Source organism: Papaver somniferum, chromosome 7 (genome assembly GCF_003573695.1).
Source record: "Papaver somniferum cultivar HN1 chromosome 7, ASM357369v1, whole genome shotgun sequence".
Taxonomy (NCBI): Eukaryota; Viridiplantae; Streptophyta; class Magnoliopsida; order Ranunculales; family Papaveraceae; genus Papaver; species Papaver somniferum.
Genome location: NC_039364.1, coordinates 201,286,814 through 201,305,078, shown reverse-complemented (window position 1 = coordinate 201,305,078; position 18,265 = coordinate 201,286,814). Strand labels below are relative to the sequence as shown.

At 36.7% G+C, this 18,265-nt stretch overlaps 1 protein-coding gene across 1 annotated transcript; it reads right to left on the bottom strand.

The window, feature by feature from the left end:
- Positions 1-702: 702 nt before the first annotated feature.
- Positions 703-12,925, bottom strand: LOC113299378 (calcium-transporting ATPase 10, plasma membrane-type-like). The gene is made up of 35 exons (XM_026548396.1): positions 12,699-12,925; positions 12,355-12,543; positions 11,383-11,499; positions 11,251-11,290; positions 10,987-11,099; positions 10,768-10,899; positions 10,569-10,658; positions 9,585-9,654; positions 9,356-9,426; positions 9,187-9,270; positions 9,023-9,100; positions 8,871-8,942; positions 8,536-8,619; positions 8,352-8,434; positions 8,172-8,268; positions 8,034-8,089; positions 7,792-7,834; positions 7,620-7,703; positions 7,381-7,518; positions 7,013-7,075; positions 6,830-6,928; positions 5,866-5,976; positions 5,460-5,630; positions 4,876-4,935; positions 4,554-4,718; positions 4,347-4,463; positions 3,435-3,533; positions 2,951-3,088; positions 2,771-2,871; positions 2,227-2,272; positions 1,977-2,105; positions 1,769-1,876; positions 1,588-1,679; positions 1,361-1,465; positions 703-1,097 (listed from the first exon to the last, which is right to left on the bottom strand). Exons 2-34 carry the CDS (start codon positions 12,517-12,519, stop codon positions 1,363-1,365), a joined length of 3,219 nt encoding a protein of 1,072 aa, XP_026404181.1. The 5' UTR covers positions 12,520-12,543; positions 12,699-12,925; the 3' UTR covers positions 703-1,097; positions 1,361-1,362.
- Positions 12,926-18,265: the final 5,340 nt, after the last annotated feature.

The following is an 18,265-nucleotide window of genomic DNA, read 5'->3' as shown; positions in this document are numbered from 1 at the left end:
CTACCAAGTGTTGTGTTCTGTGTCCTATTTTCTGGATGCCGATAAGCAAAATGTCTGGCAATATCTATTGCTAGTTTTTCTGGTGTTCGATTTTTGTTTTCAAAAACTCTAAAGCATTGTTCTTTCCAGACAAACCAACATTTAGTTGCAGCGAAAACCATAGACATAGATTGTAGATTTCCTGTTTTCAATCCATTGTAGTGATCCAAGAAAGATTTACTGTTAGAGATAAGATGTACTCCCTGTGATGGCATTGGAGATAGATTCCAAACAGCTCTCGCATATGTACATTCAAAAAACAAGTGATAAGTAGATTCCTTATCTGAGTGACGGAAAACACAGTTGTTGTCTTCATCTACAGCTGATTTAATCTTTGTTTTGCAAGTATTTCCAGATAAACAGTTTTATTCAATTCCATGGGGTCCCCATTGCTAACTACTGAATCGAGTCATGGCTGATTTGGTTCACCCTGTCTATAGTCCATATCAACACTCCACACCCTTGGAACAAAATTTTCGATTTTTTTTTATAGATTAGAGTCCAGCTGCATTACAAGTCATTGTAAATTGTCGTTTGGGGCATCTGCAGAAGTTTCAGCTGGTATTCGAGACACCAAAACTACTATTAGAGCTCCCTACAGAAGTACCAGCCAACTCACGAAAACTGTTTCACCAACACAATGAAGCGGACAAAGCAAACAGCTAACCAAAAACATGTCATACCAAATACTATCATTAACATAATCACATCTAAAGTTATAGGAATACTTTTATAAACACTTATATTTTCAGCACTTGCAAAACAAATAATGACAACAAATTCAGGAAAAACTTGACATTCTCTTATAACCACTCAACGCAAAAGAAGATATTCAGTATGTAATATAATGTAATATAAACACCAAAGAATCTATCCAGGAAGATACTGGTTTTTTGTTATAAACAATACTCAGTCAGGTGTTAGATAGTGCCGCCGCCGATGTTCAAAGTTGAAGTACGTGGTGGGTGGTCAAAAGACTAAGACTACAGATCAAATCCCGTGAACATAATCCTATACATCTATCACTAATAAAGCACGCTTATAGTACCCCGAACCCCCTGAAAAAAGAACATGAGAACGTAAAGTTAGAATATCCTGAACACACACTTGAGTTCCACATATTTCAGTTTTAAAACTAGAACCACTATTCATATAACTGCATTAGTAACCACCATACTGGATACAGCTTTACAGATCGGTTAAGTTTGTTTATGTGAACAGGTCAGTTGCTGCAGTTCTGCTTATTACGGCACTAGAGTATGTAAATGGTTCAAGTCCCTGGATTAAAATGTAATTTGGATAACAATTGAAGGCAACTTACATTCAGGATTTGCAACACAAACATTTGCGGAATAGTCTTGTGAAGTATTGGCTTAGGGGAGTTTCGGGGACTGGTATGAACTTCCCAAGGATTGCTAAAGGCCAACTGTACAAAAAAAGCAAGACAATGACGAGTTTTGATTAGTCATAAAGATAAATCAGGAAACATAAATACAAGGGAAAATAAAAATGTGGAAATAAGCAAGCCTAGACAAGTTTCAAACTGACCTGATAACACCAATGACAACAGAAATCAGCCATAATTGCCAACTTAGACGTACAGTGTCGGTGAATTTTCCCAAAAAGAAGATAATAAGGATCTGGAGAGGAGAACAAAGAACAATATTATGAAAAAAATTATAAGAGGAACACAATACTGAAATATGATAATCTAATAAACACAACTTACCTGAAGTACAAGAGTTATTGCGATGATGCCCATAAAGAGGCGATTTTTGGTGATTCCCCCGAAGACGTTAAACTCATCAGGCTTTCGTGCATTGAACTCATTGAATAACTACAAATCAAATTTTATTATTAGCTTTCCTGGGAAATAATTCAAATAGATTGCAGATTTTTCCGTTTTTGTGCAATTATTGGGGCTATTGGTGAATTACCTGGGCAAGGACAAACGCATTGAAGATCAGAGTATTCTTCACCTTGAGATCATGCTCACTCTTCGACAGATGCAGAAGACTCTCACCCTTATAGTAAAGGACGAGAAGCACAGTAACTTGATACATAGCCTGCAATTTCCCAGCAGAAGCCAGTTGAAAACATTTTGTGGCAAACAGGAGAAATTTTATCTTTTTCATTTATTTTTGAAGGCATTCAGAACATAAAAAGGTCCTCTGCCATGGAACATACCTGTACAAGTAAGTTCCTCCACATGATATTTGTAATGAGAGGTTCCCTAAAAAAATAACCCAGGTATCATGTTAGGGTTCACTGCAAATATACATCATAACTGAATTGATTGAATGAAGGATAAAAGAAAAAACCAAGCACTAAGTGTGGAAACATTCCGAAAACTCAGTTTTGTCAGACCATCAAACAAAGGGAAATCTGAGAATGAATAGAGTTAAAGGGTCACAAGTCCAGCCTTGAACGATCACAAACCACTTGGTAACCAATGGTTGGACTGCGGTTGAGCAATTTAATAACATCTTTAAGTGTCATTATGAGCATACAACACCACACTCAGATTTCAAGTGGCATAAGAATATCACACTCACATGCTGGGGTCAGGAACACTGAGCTTTCCATTAATAAAAATAAGTTATCCAAACAAATTGTTGCAGATGCAACCACCATATTTGAATGAGACTACGACAGGAAAAAAGTGTTTCTACTGATGCAATTAATCATCTCTATAAGCAAAATATTCTGAGTCATGTCTGAGAATACTAACTTTCGACCAACCGGAGTTCTGTCCATCAGATGATCAGTTGGTGGTTCAGTGGCCAATGCAAGTGCTCCAAGGGTGTCCATGATCAGATTAACCCAGAGAAGCTGTCAAAGGGGGATCGCAATTTTAGAATAAGACAAAAACAAAATTTCAACTTTCACTTTAAAGAAGCATTTAACTAACCTGGACGGCATTCAAGGGAACTTCCCCAGAGGAAACTGCAGCCACAACATTGATAATAAGAGCAGCAACATTAACTGTGAGCTGGAACTGAATGAACTTCTGAATATTTGCATACACAGACCTTCCCCAGCGCACAACCTACAAGATTAAAGGAAAAAAAAGGTAATTAGAATCAAACCGTGAAAAGGAAGCAGTCTTATAAACCATGTGACCTAACTCACATACAAGTTATTTTAGGAGAAAAAAATCGCAAATGCGAGGTGCAAGGCGAACAGAGGCTGCCTAGCTAGGATAGTCAAACAAAGATCATCCATCTAAAGAGTCCTTCGTAGCTTAAAAATGTGATTATAAACAAGTAACTGATTTGTACACTTGCTATCTAAACTAAAACTATTAAGCAGTGTGGTTAACATCATATACTGATCGCTAATAAACTCCGCAATATCAGACACTTCATTGTGGACAAACAACTTTCACAACGAACCTTAACGACAGAAGCAAAATTGTCATCCAATATAATGATGTCTGAGCTCTCCTTTGCCACTTCAGTTCCTTGAATCCCCATGGCAAGACCTATATCAGCCTGGAAGCAAAAGATGACAGATTTATAACACATATCATCAAAGATTCCACCTAGTAGAAAAAATAGCGACTGTAGTTAAATGTAGAATCTATATAGAAGTCCATCAGACACCTACAACTGCAAATTACAAACACTAAGAGCATCTCCAATGGTAATGTGGTGTAGATCCTACGTGTAACCCTTTTTTTAAAGATGTGAATCAAAATTTCCTTAAATTAAGGAGGTGAAAAAAAATTCTTCTCCAACCATAGAACTCCTCAAATTATTTAGTTGGGTAGGTGTATAAAAATTATTGGTTAAGAATATTTGGAACCATTGATTATATAACTAAGTATTTCATCCTAACCTTAGATACTGATGACTAGGATGTTTACATCCTCTAGTAGAACCTCTAAAACCAGAGGATCACTTAAAGGATGTCTAAATAACTATCATCTACTTTATCCCCACATTCACTTTTAACATTCTCCGTTGGAGACGATTTTGGTATTAAAACCTTGAAAATCCTATGTGGCCTAAATTATAGGGATTTCTTAAAGTCCCGTTGGAGATGCTCTAAGAGTCTAGAAGCCACTGAGGTCCATTTATTTACATGGATTCCTTCACCCATAATGCTTCATATATAATCTTTAATTGATTTTTTTTGTGATAAGATTCTCTAAGAAACAAACATAATTTATTTTCATGGTAGATATATCTTCTAAGAGAACAGTTACATATTGTCCCAGCACCATCTGCATGCACATGGAGAAGGCCTACAAGGTAATGTCAAGAATCAAGCGGATCTAATGGAAATGACAACAATCTTCGTACCTCTTTCAGTGCAGGAGCATCATTGGTACCATCACCAGTCACGGCAACAACATGACCTCTTTTCTTCAGTGCTTTAACAAGCAATAGCTTGTCATTCGGAGAAGACCTTCCCATTACCTGTATGCCAAACATCACTACAGATTAGTCTCTGGTAATAAAAATACATCATATTATGCGTGTTAGACATTTTAGCAGTTTAGATCATACCGAAATTTTTCCAGCAACTTCTTCTCTTTCAGATTCAGACAACTCGCGAAATCTCTTCCCTTCGATGAGAGTCGGCTCCGAAGCATCCGCATCAGAAGCAAGAATTCCACACTCCAGAGCTATTGCTTTTGCAGTTTGAAGGTTGTCTCCAGTTACCATGCGTACCTATTGCCAGAAATAATAAATATTTCCATTTCATGTTAGACAATCTGAAGGACAGATACAAACGTGAAAGGACAAAAAAATGTTCCGCAACTGCCAAAACATCAGAAATGACAAGGTGACAGGCAAATGCACGTTGATAAGTAAAATGAGATATCACCTTAACACCAGCCTTGGTGCACAGTTCGACAGCTTCTCTAACTCCTGGTCGACAAGGATCCTAGGAAAAAAAACACGCTTATTAGAAAATGGAATCCCAAAAGAAAAAAAGAGAACAAGGAATCACCAAGGAACTGATTATCAAGAAGTTACAATATTACTTAGGAGAAGAAACATTTTGAGTGGAAAGAGGAGGAAGAGGAGAGAGAGTAAGTGATTCATCATTTTAAACTAGAAAGAAGTTTAAGAGGGTAGCCTTTTTAAGAGGTCGAATGAAAAATCTACCAGAACTATCAGCTGCCTGCTCACAACTATAATTTGTATACCTGCTCACAACTATAATTTGTATACAGTAGTAGTACCAATAAGGCAATAACAATAAGACCGAGACACGACCTCGGATATCCCAGCACAAAATATACCAAGGTCTAAGGTTTTTCGAGAATACTCCCCATTCTGCTGATCAACCAATGTAAGGATAAATTCCAAAAGAACCCAAGTAATATTTCACAGTATTTTACAACCCACTCAGCAAGTTTAAAGGAAAAACAGAAACTAGTGATATCCTTCATAGATGGTAAGTACCTTTAACCCGATGATGGCCAACAAAACTAGTTCATCTTCGGGGATGACCCACTCTGCGAGACTATCTTCATCTTTTGGAACCTTCTCTATCTCATATGTTCTGTAGGCAAGAGCAACACAACGCAAACTATTTACAGCCATTTCTGAAATAGCGTCCTTGAAATACTTCGCCTATAAGAGAGGAAAAACACAGCAGTTAGTAGATTTCTTTACAAAAAAATTAACTCGAATCAACTGCGTTTCTTTCTCTATATTCGTCAAAAGTCAACAATCTAATTATCAGCATTTCATATTTTTAGGTTCTTTCCACAAGATTCTGGAAAACCTTCATTAGGAGTTCCCAAACAGAAACAAAAATGTCAATAGAAACAGAGTATTTAGCAATAAAATGGCAAGTGGAACTTACCATGCTCTCATCCATTTTTTTGCAGGAGCCATCCGCATCAAGGTATTCTGTGCATGAGTTTAGGACTATCTCAGCAGCACCTTTCCAATGAATATGAACTTGAGAGTCGGGCTGCAAATATAAGATCATGCACATCGTTTCATTAAGTTGAAAATTTTACATTTAGCAAAAAACTGTCAGTCAATACAGAAAAAACTATTATATGATGCAAATCGAGAAACATCTTTGAAAGTCAATGACACATTCCCAAGAGAAAGAACCTGAAATGTCTAGGAAACTATGTGATAATAGAACTTGGTCACACCAAAGTTAACAAATAACGACCTACAAGTTCAGAATATTCAACTTTAAACAATGTTGTCGAATCTGTGTACTAAGTTAACGTAGTGCAATGTTGTCGCTGTCTCCATGTCGCATGCCAGTAAATGTGAAATTTAACAATTTAGACGCATAATTCTTCATTAAACTGATTCAAATATGAAATTAAAAAACGGCAAGTGCACTCTAATATTTGGCAGTCTTTTCTAAATCAAAATATCCATAATGAAATTATCAATGGCAACACATTGGCCTGCTGAAATATTCAGGTATTGCAATGCAGCAGCTGATAAATAGCCTTCAGTATCAGTAAAACTCGAAAAGTTCGATACTGGTCAATGGGACAATAGAAAAAACATGAATACTACAATAAAGAATATGAAGGAGCATTTGTAGCAACTGTGTTACAAAGTTTAGAAGGACAGACACATCAAAGAGATGTGAAAGATTAATTTCCCATATCAAAAATGAACTTAAAAGTTCCGAAAATACCTACAAGTAAGTACCACAGTGATTTTAAATGTTAAAGGTAAGGACAACTGTGACAAATACTTAAGAACACTGCCAAAGAGACCAATCATTTGTATCTAAGCATGATTAGATCTTAACTCCTAGATGAGAATGATATGTAACCAGATAGAATTACCAGTTGTAGAGCAAGGCCTCCTCGTTTCTTCTCCGAGTTAAAAGGAAAAACATGAAGAAGTTTGCATTGCGACTTTAGTTCTTCAAACTTCATCCCAAGCTGACAGAAAAAGAAGGACAGATGACTTCACAAGAGAATAAGCATCAGAATGTACCCACTGCGGAAAAGGTAGTAGGGAAGTACCTTGACACCCCATGAAAGAATCGCCTTCTCTGTAGGAGACCCAGAAATCTCAACTTCACCACCCTGACAAAAAGCAACAAGACAAATGTTCATAAGAAATCTTCATTGTTATTCATTAAGTACTCGACTGCTAATTAAGAGAATACATATTAAACTAACTACATTAGATTAAGAGGATACACATGCAACTAACTGCTTCTGTCAGATTTTTATTTACAATTAATAGTATTCTATGCCGAGTATGAACACCATGTAAGCATATAAAAATTTACCAGCAAGTTTTAAACGACAATAAAAACAATTTTAAGAATTTTGACTAGCTAATAAAAACCGACTATCTTTCATTTTATTAGACTAAGTGGAGTTACCTCAGAGGTAAACACACTTCCTGTGCTGTTCAGTGCAACACCTTCTTTAATCAGAGAATGGGCAGTGGCAGATAACAGAGAGCTGTTGTCAGGAGAATCAGTCTTCTTTCCTCCAACATAAGCCTCGGTCACAGTCATCTGTAGATGCAGGAATATTCAGTTACGACCCAACTGCTAACCAAAAGCAAGCAAATAAAACCTCACGCAAAGAAATTCAATCAATTAGTCGAATAGATCACCTTATTCAGGGTCAATGTGCCAGTCTTATCACTGCAAATAGTTGTTGCAGAGCCCATAGTTTCACAGGCAGAAAGCCTACGAACCTGTACCTCAATGGTTAGTTGAACTGCTTGAGATAAGTTAGCCCAAATTATGATAGCTATTAAAAACCAATTTGTATAATAAATATACCAGAGCCTTGTCAACCATCATCTTCCGCATTGAATAAGCAAGGCTGTATCAGAGTCAGAAAGCAAGGTCAGAATTAGCCAAATCAGTGGCCAATACTGTTTAATAACAACTAGAAACGGAAACAAGGGTTTCATTCTTTATAGAAAAAATAGTAACAAGATCTCATGTAGCAGTAGCAAGACACTATCTTTACTTTATAGGCCATGTCAACGAGATCACAGATAAGTTCACCAAAGACTTACGTCAAGGTAACGGCAAGAGGAAGCCCTTCAGGGACCGCAACAACCACAATGGTAACCTAAAAACAGTCGGAGATTTTTAGTTATCCTATTAAGAAACTTCACAAACTAAAACACAGAAGAAAAAAGGTGCACACACACCGCCACAGTGATGATTTTAATAACTCCATCCACTGCTTGACTGACAGTTGTTTTCCCTTTGATGTATGGATTTAATCTAGAATGGCCAGTGAAATATCTACAAGAGTTCATAAATACAAGTGAGACACCTGACAGAAAAATATATAGAACAGAATTCAACTGATAAGAGCTCTGCATTACCTGACCAAAAGAACAAGTAACACAAAAAGAGCGACCACGAGCCCAACTATACCAACAAAAGTAGCAACACCATTCAGGCGTACCTGTAATAGGTCATCCAAAGATATTTAATAATGTACCATAATGCTGTTCATACTTTACATTTACTTGTAGGCAAGAATGAAACATCCCTTAGAAAACAAACCTGCAACGGAGTCTCTTCACCATTGTCCTCTGATATACTGGCCATCAGCAATCCCCATTCAGTGTTTATCCCAACACCAGTTACCTGAAAATCATACATTCATCTAGCGTATCAATTTGCAGCCAGTAGCTAAGGATTATAACGTGCCTACTTCAATTCACCAGCTAAAAATTGATTTCCTATTCTCAGCAGTACATAAGATAACTCTTGACATATGGTGATGAAAAAGAAAATGCAACTAAATTATCAATCTATTATGAGCCGAAAAACAGGAATCAATTACTCATAAATACAATAACTAATTCCATTTGACATAGCAAATGCAAATGTCTTACCAGCATAGTGCCATAACCATCAGCAATTTTGCAACCAGACATCATAAAAGGACGCTTACGATCTTTTTGAACCTGTACATAACATCAAGGTTGTTATAACACGCCCGAGTCTATAACAAATATAACTCTTTAAAGAAAAGGAAGCAGCTTACAATCTTGCTCTCCCCAGTCATGCTAGATTCATCAACAGCAAGAGAGTGACCAGAAATCAGAACGCCATCCGCAGGGACCTGAAAAACCAAGTTAAAGCAGGAAAGCGAATCAGCACAGCAACAACATATGCACAACACAACCACATTAACTAACGTTGAATCACCTGATCACCAATCTTTAGAGGTACAACATCACCAACAACGAGGTCAAATATCGAAACCTCGATTCTTTTACCACCTCTAACAACCTAATATGAGTATGTAAAAATCCAAGTTATTGTACACAAAAGAAAAACCAAGAATGTCAAACACGTTACGTAGTAGAAAACTAACCTCCATATGTATATTCCGTTTTTCATCATTTAAGCTTTGAAACTGAAGGGATTGTCGGTAATCACTGACAGCTAAAGAACAAATAGAAAATAGTAGTATCATTACAATTGAAAATCAGCGAGAACATAACTGAAACCTTAATGCTCTAGGAATTCAGAATTCAGAAAGTAGACATAAAACCCAAGATTATAGTGTTAACTTTTTGGTTACAGAAAACAAATCTCAATACCTGTAACAACTATAACTAGCATAACTGCAAACGCAATGCTTCCCCCATCATACCACCCTTCTTTGGGACCCTAGAAATGTAAAATTAAATAGGTAAGAACATGAGGTTCTTTAAAAGTTGAGAACCAGAAATTGCGAAAATATCATTACCATTTTAAAAAAGAATTCATTCCCACGCATTTACATTGACATATAGATTCGCTGAACTCCATATAACAGAACTCTAGAGGGCGTATTTGACAAAAGTTATTACGTTGTTAACAAGCAACATGGCTCGACATTATGAACAAGACAAACCTTCTTTTTCTAGTCTAAGCTGTTCCTTAGAAATGTTTGTGATCCATAGTTTTTATCAAGGATAGAAAACTGGGGAACATGGTGTTTGTAAACAAAGTTTAAATAGGTAAAAACAAGATGTTCCTTAACATGATTAGGTAACAGAAATTGCAAAAATATCATTCACATGCATTTAAATCGACATTAAGATGATCTATGCATAACAGAACTGTGGAGAGCGTATTTGAACAACTATAAAATGTTGTTAGTAAACAACGAGCAACATGACTCGGCATTATGAACATGCCAAATTTCATTTTTCTGTATCAAGGACAGAAGACTGCAAAAATCCAAGGAAGCATGCATGACAGTTTGCTCAGGAATCTGGCAAGGATAGTTTGATGAACTTTTAACCAGCATGAATGCCGAACAAATGAAAAGGTGAAAGCGTGTAAATATCAAAGGTCGGCAACCTAACATATTAATGTGTAATGCTTGTACTTATTCTAAAGCGTCTAATTGACCAAATAAGAACGGGTAGCAGAAAGGCTTAACAATTTATGACTCAAGCCAGCTGAATTTAAAAAATCCTAGTTAGATGGAGTGATCAGTTTGCATAAACTTTCTAATTGAGGCAAACACAACTAGACCGAAATTCTGAAATATAACAAACTTCTTATGATATGATCTATACTAGATTTAAACTCACCTCTGACTTTATCCCCAAACCCAAAGATGCTGCTGCGGCTATGATCAAGATGATAAGGGTTAGGTCTTGCCAAGCTTCCCAAAGGAACATCTGCAGAGAAAAATGAACCAAAAGAACCAAGTTTAATAGCCATTCTCAAAAACAAAGAACAGTGAGATAACAGCCTTACTTTGGAGAATATACAGAAAATCAACATTACCAAAAAGGTGCGAGGTTTCTTGCGAGGATAAGTGTTAGACCCAAATATGTTCTTCCGATGGAGAATATCATCTTCATCTCCAGTGATACCCTTATCTGCATCTGTTTTTAACATTTTTGATATCCCATTAACCTGATATAAGAGCATGATTATAAGTAAACAGATAATTAAAAAAAAAATTATAGCAAGAGAGAACAAGTAAGACGTTGACAGACTTACACCACCATGTTCTTCTAAGGCACCAAAGTTATTATTGCTAGTCATATCAGTAAGCTGATCTGATCCAATACCAAAATCGCCGTGGGGAATTGCAGGTTCAACAGGCTTTGGCGCTAGTAGAAGGTAGTTGAAATTAAGCAAATAAACTATGTGAGACAAGCATTACTTAAGCAGCCTTTTGTAGGTATATTTACACAGATGCTACAAAACTCTAATCATCAAATATGGGGTAATTGAGAATCAAACAAAATAAGATAGGAGTACCATTGACTTTAAGCGCGGCCTCTTTGAAAAGAATTGCAGCCTAAAAGAGCAAAAACGGAGGATTAAAACAATCCTGAAGAAATGATAAGCGAACAGCAGAAGAGAACATCATGAAAGAATAGAATGCCATACCCGTATGACTTGGGCATGTGCTCTGATCTTTCTTATGACTTTTTCTTTTTCTTCATCCTTTTTCAAGTCCAATGTGTATCGGAACCGACGGTAAGCATTTAAGACAAGTGCAGCTTTCTACAAGATACAAATCCAGATACATAGACACTTGCATGAGAAACACGTTCCAATTTTTTACACATGAAGTGTACGAGGAAAAGTTTAAAGCATGATTTGAAGTAAAACAAGTCAACACAAGAATGTTGGCACAGGGATACATGTCATATCATCATATATTCAATTAGTGACTGCAGCTTTAGTAATTCTTACTGGACAACTAAAATAAGTTTCTGAGCACCCAAAAAAATTAACATTAACTTCAGAAAGTACTAGTGTGTCAGCAACTATCAGAATATCCATCATAGTCTTAGGTACATACAACATAGTGAACTGAGACTACGTCAAAATCTCTGCAGTCTTAAACTCAATGTTCTGCTAAACTCAATGTTCTGTCATATACCTTCCTCACATACAACACAACTAGCAATGTAACAGTCGAATGTCCATTCCATCATCTCTGCACAATCCTAATACCTAGAAGTTCCTTAGACACCCAACAGATAAGTAGATGAGAAACCAAACAGCTTCATCAGACAAACACGTCCAGAACCAAACACCTAAAACGATGGTTCTCCATATTTCTTTTATAATCAGCCAACCACAATTTCCATAACTCTTTAGTTTTCATATCTCTTTAAACACATATTCAACAAAAAAGTAAGCCACATTGTCAATAATCTGTTAAGAAAAACCCTAAAAACACAATAAAACCAGCTTAACCTCGTTATCATGCCTCAACAAACCTAACCTAGTACAAAAATCAAAGAACAAAAATATAAAAAAATGCAAAAAAAAAAAAAAAAAAAAAAAAAAAAAATCACAGAAGTAAAAGAAGAAGAAAGAAACTCAAGCAAAAATGTAGAAAAAACATACTCTCCATCTTCTGAGCCGATCGATAGAAGCATTTTTAGTAGTATGAATATCAAACGGACCACAAGAACCTTCATCATCATGAAGAGCTTCACAGTTTTTCTCGTGATTATTACCATTCTCTTCATCAAATTGCCTTCTGTAAGGCGAGCCGGGAGGATTACTCATGATTTTCTTGTTTCTACAGTTACGCTGGAGAGATGATACCAACAACTATTAAATCTCTAACCAAAAAATCAATTAAAAAACAGTTTTGAAGTGTAAGAAATTCTATAAAAAGCAAAAAAATGATAGCGGTTTCGAAATGGAAACAAACTAATTGAAAATCTAGGGTTTCGCGACTATACCTGAATTGTTAAACTGAAAATCGGTTATCCAATTTGCTAGATTATTCCTCTATCTCACTCTCTCTCCTGAAACTCTGTTTCTTTCTTCGGGGAAATAATTCGTTTGTTGTGACAGACGAGGAAGAATGAGAAGTTTCCTGGCAATTGTTGTTCCTTTAAAACGAAATGAGAAAAACCAACTTTAGATAATTCTGGAAAGAAATGGAAAAATGAAGAGATCAAATTTGGGAAGAGGATTCAAAAAGGCATTGTTTATTAGAAAAAGAAAATAGGAACATGCCCGTTTTACCCTGTGGTTAAAATTTTATCCTCAGAGTGGGTCCGACTGTGAAAATATCTTTCTTGTTTTGGTTCGGTAACTGTACAGTGCCTCGTCTCTCACGATAGAGTGTGCAGGATGTGACGCGTGTTTCTAAATGCTTTTCGAAACGGCTCTACGTTTTATGGTGGTCGCAGCTCTGCTGCAAAGCTCTTGTCGCTAGTTCGAAACCGTCCAAGCGTGGTAATACTGAGGGTTTAAATATTTAATGAGCAGAAGTAAGTAGAGACAAAAACTCACTCTGGTCCGGACTCATGCATGCATCATGATTGCTTTGCTTTGAGGCGATGTGGCAGTAAAATCGAGCCAGAGAGCTCTCTATTGAACGCAGATTTGCAAGGGAAATGAAACGCGCCTTCTTGCTCATAGGTTTCTCATATTTGTAGTCTTGTAGATCATGATATATGCACAAGTGAGACTAGATTTGTGCCCGGCTTAGTGTCCGTGGGGCTTCACTCCAGCCAAGGCGATGTATTTTTAGTTTGGTGAACGTGGAGCTTCGTTCCGCCCCGTGGCTATGTATAATTTGGTGTGCACGGAGCTTCGCCCGCCATGTAGCGATGCATTTTTTATTTGGTGTGCGCGGGGCTTTGTCCCGTCCCTGTGGATGTATTTTTGATTTGGTGTGTCAGGAAAATACATTAAATAGGTGGAGAATATATGCAGATTTTATTTATTTATTTATTTTCATTTAATTTGGTGTGTGCGAGGCTTCGCCCCACCCCATGGCAATGCATTTTCGACCCGTGGAGATGTATTTTTGATTTGGTGTTAAATAGGTGGAGAATATATACAGATCTTATTTATTTATTTTCTTTTAACTTGGTATGCGCGGGGCTTCGCCCCGTCCCATGGCAATACATTTACGATTTGGTGTGCGCGGGGCTTTGCCCTGCCTCGTGGAGATGTATTTTTGATTTGGTGTGGCAGGGCAAATACATTAAATAGGTGGAGGATTTGTGCAAAATTTATTTATTTTTTCCTTTTATTTTCGCATAAAATATATGGATTTTTTTCCAGTTTATATATTAATTTGAAAAAATAGTACTTGTAAAGTAATTATTCGATTTCCAAATTGAATTTGGACTTCCATAAAATTCCAAACACGGTAAGTTATATTTTCCTTTTAGATTTGTAATTTTTAAACCAATCATATGGTTGCCAAGTGTCCTCAACTAAATATTATCACTTCATGAATTCCAAATTTAATTTAGTTTCCTTTTTTATTTTTTTTCCTAATGTTTTTAAACGAATCATACATTGTCAAGTGTCCTCACTAAAACGTTTGTTTCATAAAACTCATTAAAGGCATACTTCGACTAATAGGAAGCCAAGATTTCCTCATCATCAACATGGAAGCTTTATTTGTCTTGAAGTTTACGTCTTTACATAAGACTACTAGCTAGTTAGGTCGCCATCAAATCCGTAATGTCCCATCACATTGAAAGCGCAACTATTCAAAGCGCAACTAGTTTCGTGAACTGCATACCTGCATTATCCAGCCGTATTTACACCAGACCTTGTACGTTGATTTAATAGATACCCGCCACATGTCGACGTGAGGGTAATGTTTTTTATATTCAATCGCATAGTTTCCTAATTGTGCATTAAGGGTCTTCAACAAGCCTGCTAGGTGCTAATCACGTCAAAAATAAAATAAAAGTTCTTACTACTCCTAGAGTCCTAGTTCAGCAGTATCAAATCAAATACGTAGTAGTAATGCCAGAAGAAAAAAAAAACTAAAAATTCTTATACTTACGAGGTTGTCTAGTGCCTACTACCCCACCACATTAACCCGAAGTCAAGCTGATTTGACCAACAGTCGAAATTATTCTTCCTTCACGGATGATAGAAGATTAGTTAGCGTCTTTTATTAAAGAATAACTTCAGCTACTAGTCTAAGCGAGTTAATCTAACTTTTTCTAGAATAAGAAAAGGCTCAACTGCTCAATTAATATTCCACAGATGATCGGCATTTTCCATAGAAATTGTGAACCCAACTGAACTAACTAATGAAACTATGGCTCATTTTCCTACCAAGTACATATATACATTGCCTTTTCATCTGTCACGTTGACCCATACACTTTAGCAAGCACTAAAGTTGTACAGACAACAGGCTTAACTTGTTAATGCAGCATTCTTTAGTTTTGGGTTTTGTTTAAGCAACACAAAAACTCTGCTTTACATGTAACGGGCAGTGACAATGTTCTCAAAATCTTAATCTTAATGGAATTATGTCACTTTTGATGAGGTGTAGAAAGCAGAAAGCACAGCCGGTATCAAATCTTTGGGTTCTTACCAAGCCAAAGCAAAGCATATAATGTCTTCTTTTTCTCGTTTTTTTTAAGAATACTTTGAAAACTTTGTCTTAAAGAATTATATGCCTTACGGAGCTTTGAAAGAAATTCAGATTAGTGATTTCTTAGGTTGGCTGTTGTTGGTTGGATTCGTTTATATTAAAATATGTTCTCAACGCGCTATTTTTCTTTTTCTTTTTTGTGATTGAAGCCTCGTTGTCATCGTATGCCAATAGAACAGGGACAGATGACTTGTTTTTCCATTGTTAAAAACTTAAGATAACTATCCCAGAATGATCCACCTGAGCACTTGAGCCATACACTTCATCCTTTAAAATGCACCTAGTACTATGGTACATCAGGATACACAAGCTTTTCAACATAATTGGTTGGTTTCATGTTTAAATTATACAGAAAAAAAAACAATCCTATTATTTTGAAACGAAGGAAAGTACTGTTGACAAGCAAAAAAGTTCAATGCCTGGAACAAAAGAAAAAGAAATCAAAATAAGTTTCATGAAACAAACGAGATTTTTAACTAAAACGTGAAAGTATAGGTTCATGAAACTCAACCACTAGCCTCAACAACTAGCATGACTAGACTTGCACAAATATTTTTGACTTGTGGTTTTTGTACTACCATGCAAATTTGAAATGACTGTATCCACCGATGGAGCTGAGCACTTGAACGCTACGTCATCCTTGAAAATGCACCTAGTTCTATGGTACATGATACACAAGCTAAGTGAGCTAACAATCTAACTGTTAACAAAAGAAAAAGAAAAAGAAATCACAATAAGTTCCATGAAACAAACGAGACTTTAAAAAACTAAAACGTGGGTTCATAAAACTCAAAAGCACCTCGACGACCCCAACGACCTCAACGACTAGCACGACCAGACTTGGCACAAATAAATATTTCTGACTTGCATATTTCAGAAAAGTTACTTGCAAATATCGACGCCATCATTCACTCTTCCAAGCTCCAATAGACCAACACACGGACCCAGTTATAAATCTATGCTCACGGATTTTCGCACAAAGATACAGAGGCCATTTTTGTCATTTCACCCAGCTTTAATGTCGATCCATTGCCAACCTATATGAACGTGGCGGGGACTCCTTTTTTCCCTTAATGCTGGGAAACAGTTGCCATGTCTCTAACTTTTACCGCAAGGGGCCGGTTTCATTGGTCATGTCGATCGTGCTGCTTACGACGCAATTTTTTTGCCAACTGAAGTTGGTCATGGCGATCGTGCTGCTTACCATGCAAATTTTTTGCTGAAGATTTCATCTCTCACTATGACTATTTTTACGCTTTCCTCCGCCCTGGCACTATAGGATGTGCCTGTAATTTGCTTTTCGTGCTTTTATCCAAGTGGCCGTAATTGAGTGTTCTGTGAGTCGCTCACACTTTCCTCCACTCTGGCACGATAAAATGTGCCTGTAATCTGTTTTTGTGCTTTCATCCAAGTCGATGTGTTCCAATATTTTTCTTTCTTGTATGTGATATAGGTTAAGTTTTATGAGCTAGATTTGGTTATTAGATTAGCCAAACAGTGTTGCAATTTAAAAGAAAAAAGTGTTGTCTATTTGTTAACACTAATTCTCTTTCCCAACATTTGCTCGCATGTGAACTAGCAGCGAGATAGTTGCCCTAAATAGTTCGGCACCACAAAAATCATCTTTTCGCGGAATGATTCAGCGCATCTAGATTTATTTTTTGATCTGACAGCTGAGATAGGTTGCGCTGAACAATTCAGCGTTGTGCGTTGTTTGATTCTGCGACTAGCATGCTAGATTGGTACCGCCATAGGACATAGAAGGTTGTCCTACCTGACATGGACTGCTAATCTAGCTGCTAGATTAGCACACCTAAGGGTGCACAGGAACCGAGCCGGACCGAACCGGAATCGATGGAACCGTACCTGATTTTGGACCCAACCGAGGTACAAGGTACAAGTACCGGTCCCAAAAATAGGAACCGAGCTCTGGGGGTACAGGTACACGGTCCAACACATGAACCGTCTCGTACCGAACCGAAGTCCCGAATAATTCTGACTGTTAGATTTAGGGGATAAGGGATCTGTCTCAGCCATTGGATTAATAGGGGGTATATAAGCTCACATTATTAGATTACGGTTTCAGTTCCCTTAGTTTTTTCTCGCCTCTTCTCAGTACTTCTCTCTGAGAAGGAGAAGAAATTCTCCCCTTCTTCTGATCTTCATCTTCTCTGTTAACCTTCAATCAAACGATTAAAAGTTCAAACCGTATTACTTCGTCTGTCTCTTCGTTTTTAATTCCGGTGTGAAGAAAATTAGAAGAACAATTCCGTGGTAAGTAATTTTTAATTTTTTGATTTTAATTTTTGTATGCATGTCTGTGAATCTGTGATTGAGATTAACGGATTTTTGTTTTCTCTAGCGAGTAGCGGCTTAAAGGATTTTCTTCATCTCCCACCAAACCTTCATAGCGAGTAGCGGCTTAAAGGATTCACTGCAATCACCGTAAGATCTTTTTCTTCTTCATATGGATGTTGTTTCTTTTACACTTCTGAAACTAAATCTAGGCTTTTAGTGTTCTGTCACATTTTTGGATGATTTTTTTTGCTTTTAGATCTTTGATTCATGAGCAGTAGTTTAGCCGTGAAGATGGAAATGCTATTCTAAAGCTAGGGTTACCTAAAAATTTCTGTAATAGACTAATAATTGTTTTTTAGTTTTGTGAATGCTGATAAAATGTTAACATGGGTGTTGAATTTGACTCTGAGTATTTAGTTTACCATTCTTTTGATTGAGTTCGTTTAAAGGCTATTGATGAATGTTTTTGAACAGTTATTATGAATCATACTTGAAATAGAAAGCTAAATTGTTCACTTCCAAAGGTATTTGTATGGATTTTCACAAGTAATTAGATAACCGGTTCACAGAACCTTGTGTAGCCCAGTTT